This window comes from Pelodiscus sinensis, chromosome 1 (assembly GCF_049634645.1).
Source record: "Pelodiscus sinensis isolate JC-2024 chromosome 1, ASM4963464v1, whole genome shotgun sequence".
Lineage (NCBI taxonomy): Eukaryota > Metazoa > Chordata > Testudines > Trionychidae > Pelodiscus > Pelodiscus sinensis.
This window is the reverse complement of record NC_134711.1, coordinates 248,849,822-248,867,579: the sequence shown is the minus strand read 5'-3', so window position 1 is coordinate 248,867,579 and position 17,758 is coordinate 248,849,822. Positions and strand designations below refer to the sequence as shown.

General features: G+C 46.7%; 1 protein-coding gene across 1 annotated transcript in view; it reads left to right on the top strand.

Moving 5' to 3' along the window:
• The window catches only part of UBAC2 (UBA domain containing 2), a 168,331-nt gene that overhangs the window by 140,563 nt on the left and 10,010 nt on the right, over positions 1 to 17,758 (top strand). The window contains exon 8 of the mRNA XM_075918761.1: positions 15,998 to 16,120. Within this exon, the coding sequence (XP_075774876.1) occupies positions 15,998 to 16,120 (123 nt within the window). The remainder of the gene's footprint in view (positions 1 to 15,997; positions 16,121 to 17,758) is intronic.

Below are 17,758 nucleotides of genomic sequence, written 5' to 3'. Positions count from 1 at the left end.
GGTCCTTACCAGCAGGACCCTGCAGAGATTCTGGCAATCGCCTTTTATCTTCAATAGACCTGAGGCTACTGAGCGAAAGAATGAAATACTATGAGCTCAGCTGCAAACAGCGTGCCAATGGCACTCAACTAAGTCTCATTCTCAGCTAATACAATCATTGCCACTCATTCAGTGTCAAGACTGCACACAGGAAATCAGCTTTTTGGTGTGGAAGAGTTGGATCAAGGTGAACCTTGGCAACAACCAGATGAAGCTGGTTGTACAGCAAAATGTTTTTAAGAGATCATAGAATCCTAGGGCTGGAAGAGACCTCAGGAGGTCATCGAGTCCAGCCCCCGGCCCAAGGCAGAACCAATCCCAACTAAGTCATCCCAGCCAGGGCTTTGTGAAGCCAAGACTTAAAAACCTCTAGGGATGGAGATTCCACCACTTCCCTGGGTAACCTATTCCAGCGCTTCACTACCCTCCTAGTGAAATAGTTTTTCCTAATATCCAACCTAGACCTCCCCCACTGCAACTTGAGATCATTGCTTATCGTTTTGCCATCTATCAAGATAGCCAAGACATAGTCAAAAGGGCACAGTGCCTCTAGTCCTGTTGGACTGCACACACATCTTGGATGATTGGGAAGCAGCAGTTCCTCAAAGTGCCTTCTTTCACCTCCAACTTGCTGTGATAAGTCATTACTTTTTCCTGGACAAAGACCTGGCCACAGTGACTGAGGCATTTGTCACCTCTGGTCTGGATTACTGTAACTCACTGTAACTAGAATTGAGTATGTGGGGGATAGACGGACTTCAGAGCTGCTGCAGAATGTGCCTGCTTTTCCATAGCTTAGGCCACTGTGAGCTTATCAGATCTGTACTCACGTCCCTTCATAGGCTTCCAGTCAGCTTCTGATGATAGTTTAAAGTCCTTGATTCTAAATTTCAAAGTGATCAATGGATATAACCCCAGCTACCAAATTTCAATTGATGAATGAATGCAACAGCTACATTCATCTGAGGCAACACTGATCACAAAACCCAAAATGAAGCATGTGAGCACTGGAGACAAAGCATTCTTATTCTAAGGAATCCGACGATGGAATAAATTTCCAGCGGAGATCAGGCAAATCCAGTGTAACCATCTATAGGAATCACTACAAAACCTTCCTCTTTCAAAAAAGCTTTTTACTATAAAAATGACAGTCATAACACTGACACTTTCATATATTCTAAACCTCTATACACTTAAGGTTTACATTTATCAAAACCAACCTTCTACCCCAAGCAAAGAGGGATAGGTCCCAGAGACTTCATGAAATTCACCAGATAATTCACTATTGCAATTCCCATGATATTCCTTAGATACCATGACGGGTGCCAGTACAAAATCCTTAGCCTGAGCTAATGCTAATATTTTTACATCTGTCTTAAAACAAGAAATAGTAAACCTTTCATTCTATAGCAAAGTATATAGAGTCTTTTGCCCCACCTTGGATTATTACCCTCCCCTCGAGGGAGGTAGTTCAGGGAAGGAGGGAATTCACAATTTGAAGTTTTTTCAGAAAGGAAAATATTTGAGACATTATTTTTAATATATTAGATGCCTTAGTTAAAAAAAAACTTACATAAACCAAATGGGCCTATCGGAATATCTGACCCTGCATAAAATATCTATTGTTATGCGAATTATCAGTATAGGATAGATGGTGTGTTATTTTTAAAAAAATGAAATGCAAAAGCTGTTTCCTTTTTCCATCTCTCTCTGTGTGGTTGTCTTTAGAAAAGGTGTAGAGGTCACATATTAGGAGGTGTTTCCTGTTTGTGCAAACAGATGGCAACTTGGCACTAACTCAGACACTTAAGATAACATTATCAAAATATCTGAGCCAGAGTGCTCAAGGAAACTTTTAAAGCACGTTTTCTTGCTCTAAGTAAATCGAGTTAACAGATGTTTAACTGCAATTTAGTTATTTTAGTTTGCAATTACTAGCTGGCCAAAATATAACTTTAACTTTCCAACACTGAGTAAAAATCACTTTTGATAGAGTATATGGTTGTGTGTGTGTGTGTGTGTGTGTGATTTGATTGACTAATAAATTTGTCTTCCCAAAAGAGACTAAGGTTTAAGTGATAGGCTATGCATTCAGACAGTTGCTAGTTTACATAAGGGCACAAAACAGGTTCTTTACTATAAATAACTCTACCTGAGTTGATACAGAAAAGAATGTATGTCTTTTATATGCCACATGTCTTATATACTGCAGAAAAATAAGATACCAGAAAAGTGATTTAAGTAGATCACAGCTTCATTAAGTAACACATCTGGGACAATCCAGCAATGACTTGTCTTGTGCAGGCAGTCCTTCTTTTGTAATCCGTACCAGATTGCGGAGAGATACTGTCAGCCCTCTATCTCGTTAATGTGCTCCCAGAACTATTGCTGGGACCTTGGCTTTCTCCTGGGACAATTGAGAGGGTTGGCTCCTTGCTGTTGCATCCATGTCTTGGTGAAGCCCCAAACCCATTCCACACCTTCTCTAGGAGATGCTTTCTCCTAATCTGCTTCCAGTTCTGGTTTATCGGGGAACAGGACCCCCAATTACCTGAACTGGTCACCTGCCAAGATGTGACAAAATAAATGTCATAACCTAATATGCCCACTGGTCCCTGGGGTGCTGAGAGAGAAGAAAAACAACAAACCAAGACTGCTCACATCAGTCTGGCAGTGAGAAAAAAAATTCCTACCCAGCCCCCAAAAGGCAACACTTACGTACAGCAAGGCTTCTAAACCCACTCGTAGTCTAATTACTGGGGAGAGGAAAGAGCTTTCATTCCCAGTGAGAAATGGTGCCCAAGGCATGAAAAAGGGTTCAGAAGCTCTCCTGTTATTTGCGGAGCCATCAGACCTTTGCTGCATCTATGCAACCAGTCAGCTAAGGAGCACCCTCCACAAACCCATGGGGAGGCTGAGTTCCATGAAAAGAGCATGTGTATTTCTTAAAGCGGCCACAGATTTTCTTTCCCCTGTTGGCCTAAACAAAACCTCTCCCAGCTATGAAGCTGGGATGGGGAAGGGCACTGTTAGCAACTTATAAAAAAAGTACAGTGAATGAGCTGCTGTGGCCTTCCTTTAAAACAATTTCTAAATCAGTGGTTTCCAAGCTTTTTAAGCACGAGATCACTTTTTGAATTTAAGTGCAATCCAAGATCTACCTCAAATCTAAATACCCTTGCCCCCACCTCCTTCGTGCCCCTTATCTGAGGCCCCGCCCCTGCTCACTCCGTCCTCCCTCCCTCCCCCATCCTGTCTCCCTTTCACCAGGCAGAGGCAGAAGGTTGGGGGAAAGGCTCTGGTCTTGGATTAAGAGATTTAGAGTGCGAGAAGAGCTCTGAGCTGAGCTTGGGGCAGACAGCTGGAGGGGATTCTAGGTGCAGGCTTTGGGAGTGGTTTTGGATGCAGGGGGTCTGGGATAGAGGCTTGGGATGCAGGAGGGGGTTCATGACAGGGGTAGAGTTTCAGGACGTGGGCTCTGACTGGGCACTGCTTACCTCAGGTGGCTCCTGGGTGGTGGTGCAGAGGGGCTAAGGCAGGCTCACCGCTGCCCTGGCCCCGCACCACTCCCAAAAGCAGGCAGCAAACTCCATCTCAAGTCCTGTTGTGCCCCCTCTGGGCTCTGTGAAGATAGGATACAGGGTGGGAGAAGGGGCATCTTGACATCAACCCCCTCCTCTCCCTCTGCTCCTGAGGGTGTGGGAGGCAGTTCCAAGGCAAAGGGCAGGAGGTGCACAGCAGCAGGGGGAGGGGCAGCTGAAGTGCCAGCACTTGATAGCCTCTTGGCCAAACCTATCAGAGGCTCCAAGATCTACCAGTAGAGCCCGATCTAGTGGTTGGTGACCACTGGGCTAAAGGATCTGGAGTGTGGGAGGGGTTCTGAGCTGAGCCTGGGGCAGGGAGTTGAGATGCAGGCTCTGAGAGGGAGTTTGGGTGCAAGGGGACTCAGGGCTAGGACAGGAGTTTGGGGTGTAGGAGGGGTTCAGGACTGGGGCCAGGGTTTGGAATGCCGGCTCCCACTGGGCACCATTTACCACAGGTGGCTTCCAGGTGGTCGTGCAGGAGGCTAAGGCAGGCTCACCCCTCCCCTGGCCCTGCACCACTCCCAAAAGCAGCCAGCAAACTCTCTCCGTCCCTGCCCCCCTCTGCTCTGTGGAGATGGGGTACAGGGTGGGGAGAAGGGCACCCTGACATCAGAACCCCCGCTGCTTCTTCGAGTTATTGCTCATGTGCGTTCCAATTAGGTGTGTGCACGCAGTATGCATGCACAGTCGGAGGTTTTTCCCTCAGCAATACCCTTAGGGCCAGCAGGGGAACCCTCTGGAATGGTGCCGGTATATTGCCCCATATATACCCTTGCTGGCCCCCTCACCCACTCAGTTCCTTCTTACCGCCGTGACAATCGTTGGAACAACCCTCGGCTCTTTACAGCGATCGTTGTCTTCAGGATTGTTCTTCTCATTCTTTCAATTAGTCTCCCACTAAGTAGCTACAAATTAAGTTAAAAAATCTGTTGTTGTTGTCTGTTTAATTACTCCCCGCCACGGCATGCCATGCGCCCGCGGCAAGGCATGCCCAGTCTGCAATGCTTTAAGCCCTGCAAAAAGTGTCACAGGCCTATGCCCTGTGGCGATCCCCATTCATCGTGTCTAAAGTGTCTGGGGGGAGGTTCACCTCACAGAAGCCTGCAAGATCTATAAGGCCTTCAAATCCCATACTAAGCAGAGAGGGAATCGCACCCCAAAATCCTGCTAATGGAGGCACCGGCACCGCAGGTTGGCACCGGCGTCGGACATGGCACCGGCCTCTCAAAGTGCACCGGCGTTGGTACGGGACAGTTCTGAGCACCGGGTGTCTCCGGCACCACAAAGGTCCCAGCTCCGGTCCCAATCTCCGGCACCTCAGAAAAAGAGGAGGCCTAACAAAGGCCAGTCCCCGTCCAGACATGTGCCCACTGTGTGCCCTCCAGTGAGGCACACGGCTCCGACACGTCCGGAGCCTGAGCCTTCCAGGTCAGTCAGACCTTCCTCCCAGCACAGGGAGATCAGTCCCGTGGAGGACTTCCCTGAGCCCTCCATGTCAGAGGCCTTAGAGGCAGCGAGGGTCCTTATTGACTCCTCTCCCTCTCCTCCTGACACCCTCCAGGCGGCACGGGGAGAATCAGCACTGGTCCCCTTCCAGGGCATCTGAAGGTCCGGTGCAGGAACTTGAAGGCCACCGACTACCCCTACCAACCCTGGTGGCACTGCTCATGGCACCTGCCACCAGGACGTTCTTACTTCCACTGCCGCCCCAGGACACGACACCGGATTCGGTGTGGCACCACTGTTCGGCACCACTACCGGTTCAAGGGGCCCCCGCGCCGACCTCCGCGCGGGACACCTGCACTGCCATGCTACCACCTCCACCTCGGCACCGCAGCAAACTGGAATCCATGATCAGACAGGCAATAGCTTCGTCGGCACCCGCATCGGCTCCACCTTGGTCCGCCTCGGAGTATTCGTCCGACTCCGAGGCAGAATCCACCTTGTCCTCAAGAGGTTCCCGATCCCATTTGTGGCACCGCTCCTGCTCTCGGCACCGTTCCTAGCACCACAGCCCCCCTCACCTATACCAACAACAGTGGGCACTGCCTGTTCCGGTGCCGATGTTGTAGCAAACGGGGCCCCCACAACTTCCGGGCCAGTGGCCGTTCTAGACACCATGGGCGTACCAACAAAGCCAGGGCGTAGATCCACCCAGGCCGGTTCCATCTCCTCAGGCCCATGAGCTCCTCCTTCAGCAACACCTCTGGCCAGGTCCCCTACTTTGGGCCAGTCGCTACCTCCTGGTCAGTCGTCTCCAGGCTCCAGAGGGAGTGCGGCTCCAGTGAGCCAAACTCTCCCTCCCTCATCCCTGGGCTCCTCGCACTTGGACGCCCCTGTAGGAGAGGTCCAGAAGGGGTCATAGTCCTCTTCTCCGGACGAGGTCTTAGGCGATTCCGCACCACCCATGTCCTCCATGGACACTAGGGCTCACCAGGACCTCCGCTGCCTGGCCCGAAGTCTGGGGGTCCAGGTGGAGAAGGTGTCCGAAGACTCAGACACTACAGTAGACATCCTAAACTCTGATGCTCCCTCCAGAGTGGCTCTTCCGGTTAATAAAACTGTAGCCAAAATTTCTAAGGCCTTGTGGCAAACCCCTGTATCTATCCCCCGAACTGATAAGCGAGCCAAAAGGAGGTACTTTGTTCCCCAAGAGGGCAACGAGCACCTGTTTTCTCACCCTCCCCTGGGCTCCCTGGTGGTACAAGCCGTCAAACACAGGGAAAGACAAGGCCTGCCCACTGCTACCCCTAAGAACAGGGAGGCCAAGAAGACTGACCTGCTAGGCAAGAAAGTCTTCTCTTCCAGGGGTATCCAGTGCCGCATCGCCAGTCCTCTTGTCACATTACGCCTATAACTACTGGGCTTCCATGGACAAGTTCACGGCCCTGCGCTCCAGGGACTCCTACTCAGAGTTTAAGGCTCTCCACAAGGAGGGGAGAGCGATCTCCAGAGCAGCGCTTCAGGCTGCTCTCGACATGGCAGATGCTGCTGCCCGGGTGATGGCCATAGGTGCGGTCCTATGCCGTGGTTCCTGACTCCAGGGTTCTGGGGTTCCCCTGGAGCTCCAAAACACCCTACAAGACCTCCTGTTTGAGGGCCCTTCGCTCTTCTCTGAGCAGACCAATCAGATGCTCCATGGCCTCAAGGATACCTGGTTACCCTAAAATCCTTGGGCATGCATACTTCTGCTACCCAGACGCACACTTTTGTAAATAGGAATGTTCCTAGAGTGCCCCCTCAGGCCCCACGTCCTGACTTCTCCCGTCGTAGGAGAAGGAATAGTAATGGCGGGAACAACAGGCGCCGACTGCACCCGGCTCTAGGCAACAACCAGGGGCCCCCAACAAACCCTCGGGCCCCCATCAGGGGTTTTGGGGATCCCCGAGGGCTTTTTACCAGCCTCCCCACTAACTTTCCGGAACCATTTCTCCCACGTTCTCCAAGCCTGGTGGTCTGTTACGTTGGACCGATGGGTGGTGGAAAGGAGTTATGTAATCCCTTTCCAGTCAGCCCCTCCTTCCCAACCCTCTACCCCGTCCCTTTCAGGGACCCCTCTCACGAGCCTCTGCTTCAAGAGGAGGTCCAACATCTCCTTACAATAGGAGCGGTAGAGTGTGTTTCCCCCGAGTTTTAGGTGAGGGGGCTCTATTCCCATTACTTTCTGGTCCCAAAGGCCAAAGGGGGGGGATCTCCATCCCATCCTGGACCTCAGAGCCCTCAACTCCTTCATCGCCAAAGCAGAATTCAAAATGGTAACATAATCCCCTCCTTAGCCCCCGGAGACTGGCACACTGCCCTCGACTTAAAAGATGCTTACTTCCACATTTCAATTGCCTCCCACCACCGCAGGTTCCTCCGATTTACTGTGGGCCCAGACCACTACCAATTCACGGCCCTCCCCTTTGGTATTTCCGTTGCCCCTCGGGTCTTCACCAAATGTATGGCAGTGGTAGCCACCATGCTCAGGAAAAGGGGCATCCAGGTGTTCCCCTATCTAGACAACTGGCTCCTGAGGGGCGACTGACAGGCTCAGGTGAGAGCACACATCACCATAGTCCACACACTCTTCAACGACTTATGCCTTCTGCTAAATCTGGATAAATCAACTCTAACTCCCACCCCAATAATAGAGTTTGTGGGCACCAATCTGGACTCTGTCAGTAAGAGCCTCTCTACCCAGCTCCCGGTTTCGCACAATAGAGACTGCAGTCAGGGCACTCCAGAATTTTCCAGTGACCACTGCCCGGACTCCTGGGCCTCATGACCGCCTGCACTTACGTAGTGCAGCATGCCAGACTGCGCATGCACCCGCTACAGATGTGTCTATCGTGCGTCCACAACCTGGCCATCCACTGTTGGGACAGAGAGGTGACGGTTCCCGCACCCGTCCTCCTTGCATTGGACTGGTGGACCCATCAGGTGGAGGTCTGCATGGGGGTCCCATTCTCCAGACCAGTGCCGTCCACTCGCCTTGTCATGGACGCGTCGGACACCAGCTGGGGAATCCATTTAGGAGACCTACACACGCAAGGTATGTGGTCTGCAGATCTCTCTACATATCAACATCAGGGAGCTCTGGGCAGTCCAACTGGCTTGTGCGGTTTTCCTTCCCCACCTCAGGGGCAGGTCTGTCCTCATCCTGTCGGACAACATAATAGCGGTGGCATATATAAACAAGCAGGGCGGAGCTCGTTCTCCTTGCCTGTGCTTAGAAGCAATTCGCCTGTGGGACCTCTGCATTGGGGCGGATAGCCACCTGATGGCCTCGTACCTCCCAGATTCCCAAAACATCCTAGAGGACAGGCTGAACAGATCCTTTGCTGGACACGAATGGTCCTTGAAGTGGGATGTAGCTCAATCTATCTTTCATACGTGGGGATCTCCCCATCTAGACCTATTTGCCACAGGGCGGAACAAGAAGTGCCCTCAGTTCTGCTACCTCAGGGGCCAGGGGCAGGGTTCCCTGGGAGATGCTCTCCTGGCCGCAGAGCCTGCTGTATGCCTTCCCACTAATTCACTGGGTCCTCCTCAGAGTGCGGGAGTTCAGGGCGTTCCTGATTCTAATCGCCCCAGCATGGCCCAGGCAACACTGGTTCTCAACCCTCCTCAACCTATCGTGCGAGACACCCATCACCCTCCCGCTGCTTCCAGACCTGTATCTCAGGACTCAGGCAGGCTTCGCCACCTGGACCTTCATTCATTGCAGTTGACAGCGTGGAAGCTCCGTGGTTGATGGCTGAGGAGCTTCAGTGCTCATAAAGGGTTCAGGAAGTTATGCTGGGTAGCAGGAAGCCCTCCACTAGGACAACGTACCTTGCTAAGTGGAGGCGGTTCTGCATCTGGGCTTCCCAGAAGGGGGTGCACCCAAGGCGGGCTATGATCCCCCTGATCCTGGAATACCTGTTGGATCTCAGGATCCAGGACCTCTCTTCCTCCTTCATCAAGGTTCACTTGGTGGCCATCTCGGCCTTCCACCCGGGGGAAAGGGAGGGAACCCTGTTTGCTAACCCGATGGGCAACAGGTTTCTGAAAGGGTTGCACAGGCTCTACTCACATGTACGTCAGCCCATCCCCCAGTGGGACCTAAACCTGATCCTTTCCAAACTTATGGGACCACCATTCAAACCATTAGTGACGTATTCCCTCCTATACCTATCTTACAAGGTGTCTCTCCTCGTGGCACTCACATCTGCCCAGACGAGTATCCGAACTCAGGGCGCTTACCTCGGATCCCCTTTACATAGTGTTTTTCAAAGACAAGGTTAGGCTCTGCCCTCATCCAGCTTTCCTGCCCAAGGTGGTGTCTTCTTTCCACAACTTCCAGGATATTTTCTTGCCGGTCTTTTACCCCAAGCTGCATGCGTCTGGGAAAGAACAGGCTTTACACAATTTAGATGTGCGTAGGGCATTGGCCTTTTATTTAGACGGGACAAAACCATTCAGGAAGTCACCGCAATTCTTTGTGGCCATTGCTGAATGGGCAAGGGGCCAACCCGTGTCCTCCCAGCGGATCTCCTCCTGGATAACCACTTGCATCAAGGAGCGCTATGGGCTGGCAGGGATACTGGCCTCGCCCCTTAGAGCGCACTCCACAAGAGCCATGGCAGCCTCCACTGCTTTCATGGTGCAGGTTCCCATCTTGGACATCTGCAGAGCCGCTACATGGTCCTCTGTCCATACCTTTGCCAATCACTATGCGCTAATGCATCAAGCCGGGGAAGACCCTGCCCTGGGCAGGATGGTCCTCCACTCCTCTGTAGCTTCAACATCCGGCCCTCCTCCATAGGTTCTGCTTTGGAGTCACCTAATTGGAATGCACACGAGCAATCACTCGAAGAAGAAAGAATGGTTACTTACCTCGTAACTGTGATTCTTCAAGATGTGTTGCTCATGTCCATTCCAAATCCCCACCCTCCGCCCTCTCTCCGGAGTATTCCAGTAAGAAGGAACTGAGTGGGTGAGGGGACCAGCAGTGGTATATATGGGTTGGTATACTGGCATCACTCCAGGGGGATCCCCTGCTGGCCCTAAGGGTACTGCTGAGGGAAAAACTTCCGACGGCGCATGCACACTGTGCGTACACACCTAATTGGAATGGACATGAGCAACACATCTCAAAGAATCAGTTACAAGGTCAGTAACCGTTCTTTTCTCTTTTTTACATGCCCTGCACAGCAAGCAAGCAGCTCCTGGGGCTGGGTAGCAGCTCCAAGGCAGAGGGAAGGAGCATCAGGGCAGTGCTGAGAGGGGCAGATGTACTACCAGCACTTAACAACCTCCCCGCCAAACCTGTCAGGATCACCTGTCAAGTCTCCAAGATCTATCGGTAGATCCCAATTTGTTGGTTAGTGACCACTGTTCTAAATAATGCAGGTCAATAGTAACAGAAAAGAGGTAGCCCCAGACATGGGAGAGTCTACAACTCCTCTCTCCTTAGCATCTTGTTGTTGTGACCAAGGTTTAAAGGTTGATGGAGACTTCCTGTGTGCTCACTGTGGCAAACTTTCTGCTTCTTGGAGACCCAGATTGGAAAAAGAGCCATCCCGTGACTCTTGAAGGAAGAGAGTATAAGAAGGAGTTAGGGTGCATACTCCCCACCGTGCCTCAGTTATCCACCGACTGTCTTCATCTAGCCCATCTCAGGGCAAGCTGCAGTCTGTACGGGCCGCTCATCTCCAGCACTGGGTGAATCTCTGCTGCCCCGCTTACCTGGGCTGCGTTGCTACCACCCTCCAAGCCGCAGGCCTTGCCCCAGGCCCTACAGCCAGGGAGCCCCTTAGCCAGCACTCCGCTAGCCCTTCCTAGCCGCCCCAATACTGTTCTCCCTCCTGGGTGCCTCCTGCTTCCTCTGCTGCCATCCCTTCACTGCTCTTTCCTTCCTGAAGCAAACTGTTCTTCTTTATATAGCCCCCAGCTGGGCTCTCATTAGCCCTCCTGGCCTCAGCTGAGTCTTTGCTTTCAGCCCCTGCTCTGGGCTTGCGTTTTGCCCTTAAAGGGTCAGTGCAGGGCAGGTGCCCTGTCACAGAAGGTCAAAGGGAAAGTTTCCTTCTTTCCAGTAATTCTCCTATGACTCTCATCTACTGACAAAGAGCACCTGGGTAAGAAGAGGCACAAGCTGGTAGCCCCATCTCCCCTGTAGAAAATATGAGTCACAACTGCTTTTGAGAACCATGAATGGGGAAAGACAGGGAGAAAATTCACTCATATTTTTCTAGAGAGAATCTTGAGATCACCATTGTCCGGGATACCTGGAAGATCCCAAAAAGTCATTGGGATTGCTTCTGGGGGTGAGAGGTGTGATACATTTAGAATTGCCTTGTGCAAGGCCTCTTATGCATTTAATTCACATAATAGCCAATTCACAGACCGCAGAGACCAGATGTTGCTGTCAATGAGAGTGGCAAAAGCCAAGTGCAGATCTACCATGAAAGATGTTCCTTTTGCATAAACTCCCTGTAAGAGTTTAGAAGCTTCAGTCGGGTCAGTCCACTAGCGTACAGATGTTCATCTGAATTGTACCTGGACTTTTGCATATGATGTGTGTATAAAATATACTTCAGTTTAACATTTGCCATAAAACTGTGTGTGAATATGGGAGGAGGGACCTAAATGATTTCCTGTAAAGCAAGACTTGGCAGTAGTCTTTTTTCCCCTCCTTTGTCTGTTTTTTAAACGGAAAATGTAAAATTACTTGACTTCATAATGATTTTTCCATCCTACCAGCTCTGGGGCTGGATTTAGTTAAATTCTCAGATTTTTATACAGTGATCAACATTAAACATTTCCCAGTTTTGCCTGATAATACTATTACTGTATTTATGATGTTCCCTATAATTAATAAAGAATACCACATAATGTCACCTAGATCCAAAGGCAAGTGAAATGATTTAAAGGCAATTTAAAGCTATGAAAAATTACTTATCTACTCTGTCTAATCTGATGTGGGCATTTCTAGGAAACATGTCACTGTGGTATCTGATAGTCTCTGTTCTCACTATATTATCTGCATCCGTAGTTTAGTAAGATGTCTGTTGCAAAAGTGATGGTCTGAATAGTTAAGTATGAAGACTGAAAACACTTTTTTTTGTCTGTTGTGGGTACCAAAGACCAGGCTCATTTTTGAGAGAAATGAGTCCCTTTGCAGTATCAGTTGACAAGTAACATGCACTGGTTAAGATTCATAGAGAAAATAGAATAAATAACTCACTAATGATTGTATAGGTGCAGCTGGAAAGGCAGCTATGTTTCAATCATCAGATAGGTTGGTACGTTTCTAAATTAGCACATTTATTTGACTGTCTGATGCCTTATGATTTTCAGTGCATAGAAAAATGTTATAACATAGACAACCTTCCTCAAGGCATCAGTTTTTCTGGGAATACATTCAGTTCAATAAACCAGTGTCTTTTCCCCCTAGATCTTTTAAAGGAAATAAATACAAAACTTCATTAACATAACGTTCTGGTTAGATTTTAAGTTAATTGCCCCCGCTCAAAGAAGCTCAAAGAGAAAAGCAGAGCTGAAAAAAATAACTTTTTAAGAGGAAGGTCTGTGGAGAAAGACAGTTCAAGGCCCAAAATAGAGCAGCTGCAGGAAGGAAGCACAAATCCCATACAAACTGAAAGGAAGAGGAATCCTTTCCACAATAGTGAGAGAGAAGAGAGAAGGAGACCTGGGGGGAGAAAGGACAAGCTGCCTTATAGACATACAAGCATCAGGAAAAAACAAATATAAAGACAGATTATAAAGGAACAGATGTTTTCCCCCCATGGGTATTGATTCTAATATTACCCATAATCCCTCAAAAATGTGTTGTACAATTATGTAAATAACACTTGAAATTACTATATGTATTTGTTATGCTGTAAAAAGTAAGCACCTTACCATTCTTTACTATGTGATTTGGTTACATTTATATTATAAAATTAAATTTCTGATTTTGTAACATACTCTATAAAAAGCCTTTACTTTGGAACAGTGCCAGAATGTGAAACATGATATTGAATGGAGTAAATCTAGGCAAGGAGGAGGATGTTTTCAAAATCGTTTCAACTGTGTTAGATTCATACAGTCACTTAGACAATACAGTGATGGCTGTAGAAAATGTTTACATCTTCAGTAGGCTTTATCATGATTTTACTTCCGTGATTTTGTTGGGGCCCTGAGAAATACACTCATTACCTCCTCTTTAATTTGCATTTTTTGCCTTTCTAATCTGTCATGATTAGGGTCTTACCAAATTCAAAGCCATGAAAAACACATAATGGACTGTGAAATCTGGTCTTTTGTGTGCTTTTACCTTTTACTATACAGATTTTATGAGGGAGACCAGCATTTCTCAAATTGGGGATCCTAACCCAAAAGGGAGTTGAGGGTTTTGCAAAGTTATTTTAGGAGGGCCACAGTATTGACACCCGTGCTTCTGCACTCCTGTCAGAGCTAGGCAACTTAAGAGTGGTGGCTTTTGGCCAGGCCCCAAGCTTTGAAGGCAGCACCTTGCCAGCAGCACTGCAGAAGTAAGGGTGGCAATGCAATACCATGCCACCCTGACATCTGTGCTGCTGCTTTCAGAGCTGGATGGCCAGAAAGCGGTGGCTTCTAACTGAGAGCCCAGCATTGCTGCAGCAGATTAGAAATAAGGGTGGTAAAATCATACCCTGCCATCCTTACTTCTGTGCTGCTAGTGGCAGTGGCTTGGCTGTCAGAGCTGGGTCTCTGGCCAGCAGATGTAGCTTTGGCTGCCTAGATCTGAATGTAGTACCGCTGCCAGCAGTAATGCAAAAGTAATGATAGCAGTAACACAATCTCTTCCCCACAATAACCTTGAGGACCTCTCCTCCCCCCCCCCCACACACACACACTCTCTCCTTTTTTGGGTTAGGATCCCTATAATTAAAGCATGGTGAACTTGACCAAACTGAAATGAGAATTTGGTAGGTCCTTAGTGATGATTTATGTTTAAGCCACTATCCTTTCTGTAAAGGGAAACTATGCCTTATTAATCTAGTAGAGTTCTTTGGGGGGAGGGAGAGGTGGGATCAACAAGCATGTGGACAAGGAGGATCCAGTGGATATAATATACTTAGATTTCCAGAACACCTTTGACAAGGTTCCTCACCAAAGACTCTTAAGTAAAGTAAGTTGTCATGGGATAAGAGGGAAGGCCCTTTCATGGATTGAAAACTGATTAAAAGACAGGAAACAAAAAGTAGGAATAAATGGTCAGTTTTCAGAATGGAGAGAGGTAACTAGTGGTATCCCCCAAGGGTCCGTACTGGGACCAATCGTATGCAACCTATTTATAAATGATCTGGAGAAAGGGGTGGCAGCTGTGAGGTGGCAAAAATTTCAGATGATACTAAACTGCACAAGATAGTTAAGACCAAAACAGACTGTGAAGAGCTTCAAAAAGATCTTTCCAAACTAAGTGATTGGTCAACAAAATGGCAAATGAAATTTAATGTTGGTAAATGTAAAGTAATGCACTTTGGAAAAAAATAATCCCAACTATACATACATTATGATGGGGACTAATTTAGCTTTAACTACTCAAGAGAGAGATCTTGGAGTCATTGTGGATAGTTCTCTGAAAACATCCACCACAGCAGCAGTCAAAAAAGTAAACAGAACGTTAGGAATCATTAAAAAAGGGATAGAGAATAGGACCGAGAACATCTTATTGCCTCTATATAAAATCATGATATGCCCCCATCTTAAATACTATGTATAGATGCGGTCACCTCATCTCAAAAATGATATATTGCCATTGGAAAATGTTCAGAAAAGGGTAACAAAAATTATTAGGAGTTTGGAAGGGTTGCCATATAAAGAGAGACTAAAAAGACTGGACTTTTCAACTTAGAAAAGAGGAGACTAAGGGGGGATATGACAGAGGTCCATAAAATCATGACTGATGTGGAAAAAAGTGAATAAGGAAACATTATTTACATATTCCCACAATATAAGATCTAGGGTCTCCAAATGAAATTAATAGGTAGCAGGTTTAAAACACACAAAGGGAAGTTTTTCTTCACACAGCACACAGTCGGCCTGTGGAACTCCTTGCCAGAGGAGGTTGTGAAGACCAGGACTTTAACAGAGTTTAAAAAAGAACTAGATAAATTCATGGAGGTTAAGTCCATCCATGGATATTAGCAAGGATGGGTAGGAATGGTGTCCCTAGCCACTGTCAGAGGCTGGGAATGGGTGACAGGAGAGGGATTACTTGTTCTGTTCACTCCCTCTTGGGCATCTGGCATTGGCTACTGTCGGAAGACAGCATACTGGACTAGTTAGACCTTTGGTCTGATCCTGTGTGGCTGTTCTTATGTCCTTTTGCCCATGGAGAACTAGACTTCAGAGTTATCAATGTCAGTCTTTAATCAGTGAGCAGAGCTGCTGCTAAGTAATACAAAGTGCCCATACATCTTGATGTCAAGGGTTTGATCTTGCAATGAGTAAATGAAACTCTTGTCAACTACACAGCAAGCGAAAGATCAGGTTTTACATATGTCACGACAGAAGCAGTCAAACCTCTGTTTACTCGGGGAACAGGAGACCAGAACTCAGAGCCAGTCTCCTTGATGGTAGTGGTCAGCAGCTCCTTCAGCACCTATGGAACACTAACATGAGGCTTTAATGGGAAATAAATATGACAAATATTGCTTATTTATTGTAGCAGAAACATTTTGATCAACTAGTAAAACAAGAAAATATACTTTTTTGAGTACTGTAATCATTAAAGACTATGATATTATAGCAGTTATTGTGCAAAAGAAACTTTTTACTCATAATATAGTTTATACAAAACTGTCAGGTTTGGATGTTCTTTTTCTGTTACAGGACAAATAATAATAAATATCTGATTTCAGGGCAGATTGATTAACTGGAATCGACTCTTTCCTCCTTTGCGTCAAAGACGTAATGCAAATTATCAAGATAATCGTCATTCTGATCAAGAAGCACCACCTCCTGCTGAGGTTTCTGAGGAACAAGTAAGTATTTTTGTGTTTTAAAATAGAATTTTAAAAATGGAGGAGTGGTTGGATACATGTACCATTGATGACAATCAGTAACATATTAACTGTTGAAAAGATTATCACATTTACAATGTTGGTAGCTCACACTAGAATGCTAAATGACAGTTACACCGTGAGGACAGATTGAACTAATGCAATTGTATTTATGGGATTAGAGTTACAACTGGTTTTGTGTATAGTTTTTGTTTTGTTTTTGTTTTTTTAAGTAAAACCACCAGTTAGTTTTACTATTATGATGTGGCAAACAAATTGAGAATGACAAATAGCTTGTATTATTCATATTGAATAAGGGTGATGAACATGTGTGGACCTTTTGTCATGGAAGCTTTGATTCTCATCATTGAGCTCATCATCTACAATTTCCACACACTGTCATGTTTAAGCACTGAGCCACAATAGATAGTACAGAAAAAAATGTAATGCTAACTGTGAATGGCTACATGTGCACAGTATAAAACTCAATAAGTACAGAACTGGTTCAGTGTCATAGAACAGGAATTGCTATGTTCTCTTCCTTCCCAATGGACCTAGATATGTTAGGCTAGATTTTTAATGGGAATTTGGCACCTAAACAATTTTAGAAATTTGCCCCGATGTCTTTATTTTGGTTAGCAATTGCGGTTTTGGAGGGGAAGGTTATTTCTTAAGTAATTTCAGAAGTTAATGGTTGTCTTGTTTGCTTATTACGGTGGTTTTTTATGTGATCAGGCCACCCCAAGTTCTAGCTGGTCTTACAGTTACTTTGTATGGCTGCATAGGTCACATTCTGAAATGTGGACATGGTGTGGCTGCATTGGTCCCAGGATATTAGAGAGACAAGACGGGTGAGGTAATATCCTTTGGTTTGAAAAAAAAAAACAGACTAATTGCACAGAGCTTCCTCTTCTTCAGATCCTATGTAAGCTTGAAAGCTTACCTCTCTCTCCAACAAAACTTGGTCCCATAAAAGATATCACCTGACCCACCTTCTGTATCCTGGTCGCATTGCTTTTGAATGTTGATATGAGTCAAGATTTTTTTAAGAAAGAACAGAAATTGCTTTTGTCTGCACTATCCAGACTTCCCTAATGAAGATAATTCTGAATGAAATACAGCAGTATAAAATTAGAGGTGGCCTGAAATTGAAATCTTAACTCTGAACCTCTTTCTCTAGTGTTCATAGGGTAACAGATTATTGATCTTCAGATCAGAAACTTCACCTGTGATTTTGATTCTGAATTTCATCCAAAGCCAGATAGGCCAGTTGAGCTACACCCAAAACTTTCAAGAACAGTTTGTGAGATGAGTCCAAATCTGAACTCTTGTCTTTGGTTCATACTTGAACCACATACCCTAGTCTCTATTTAATATGCCTTTGGACCTAAAAAAAGTAGCTCCTAAGCTTATCTTTAAGTAAAATATAAATTGTCAAATTTTCCATTTGTGTAAATTCATATAGCTGTGTTAAAATTAATAACATTAATGGCAAAGGATCTAACTCAAAAGCATCTTGGATTTGATAAGTCAAATGGTTATATTTACATGGTTAAGCATGGTTTATCATGGTTAAGCGTTTTGCTAAATAGAGACTGTTTCAATAAATATATTTAAAGT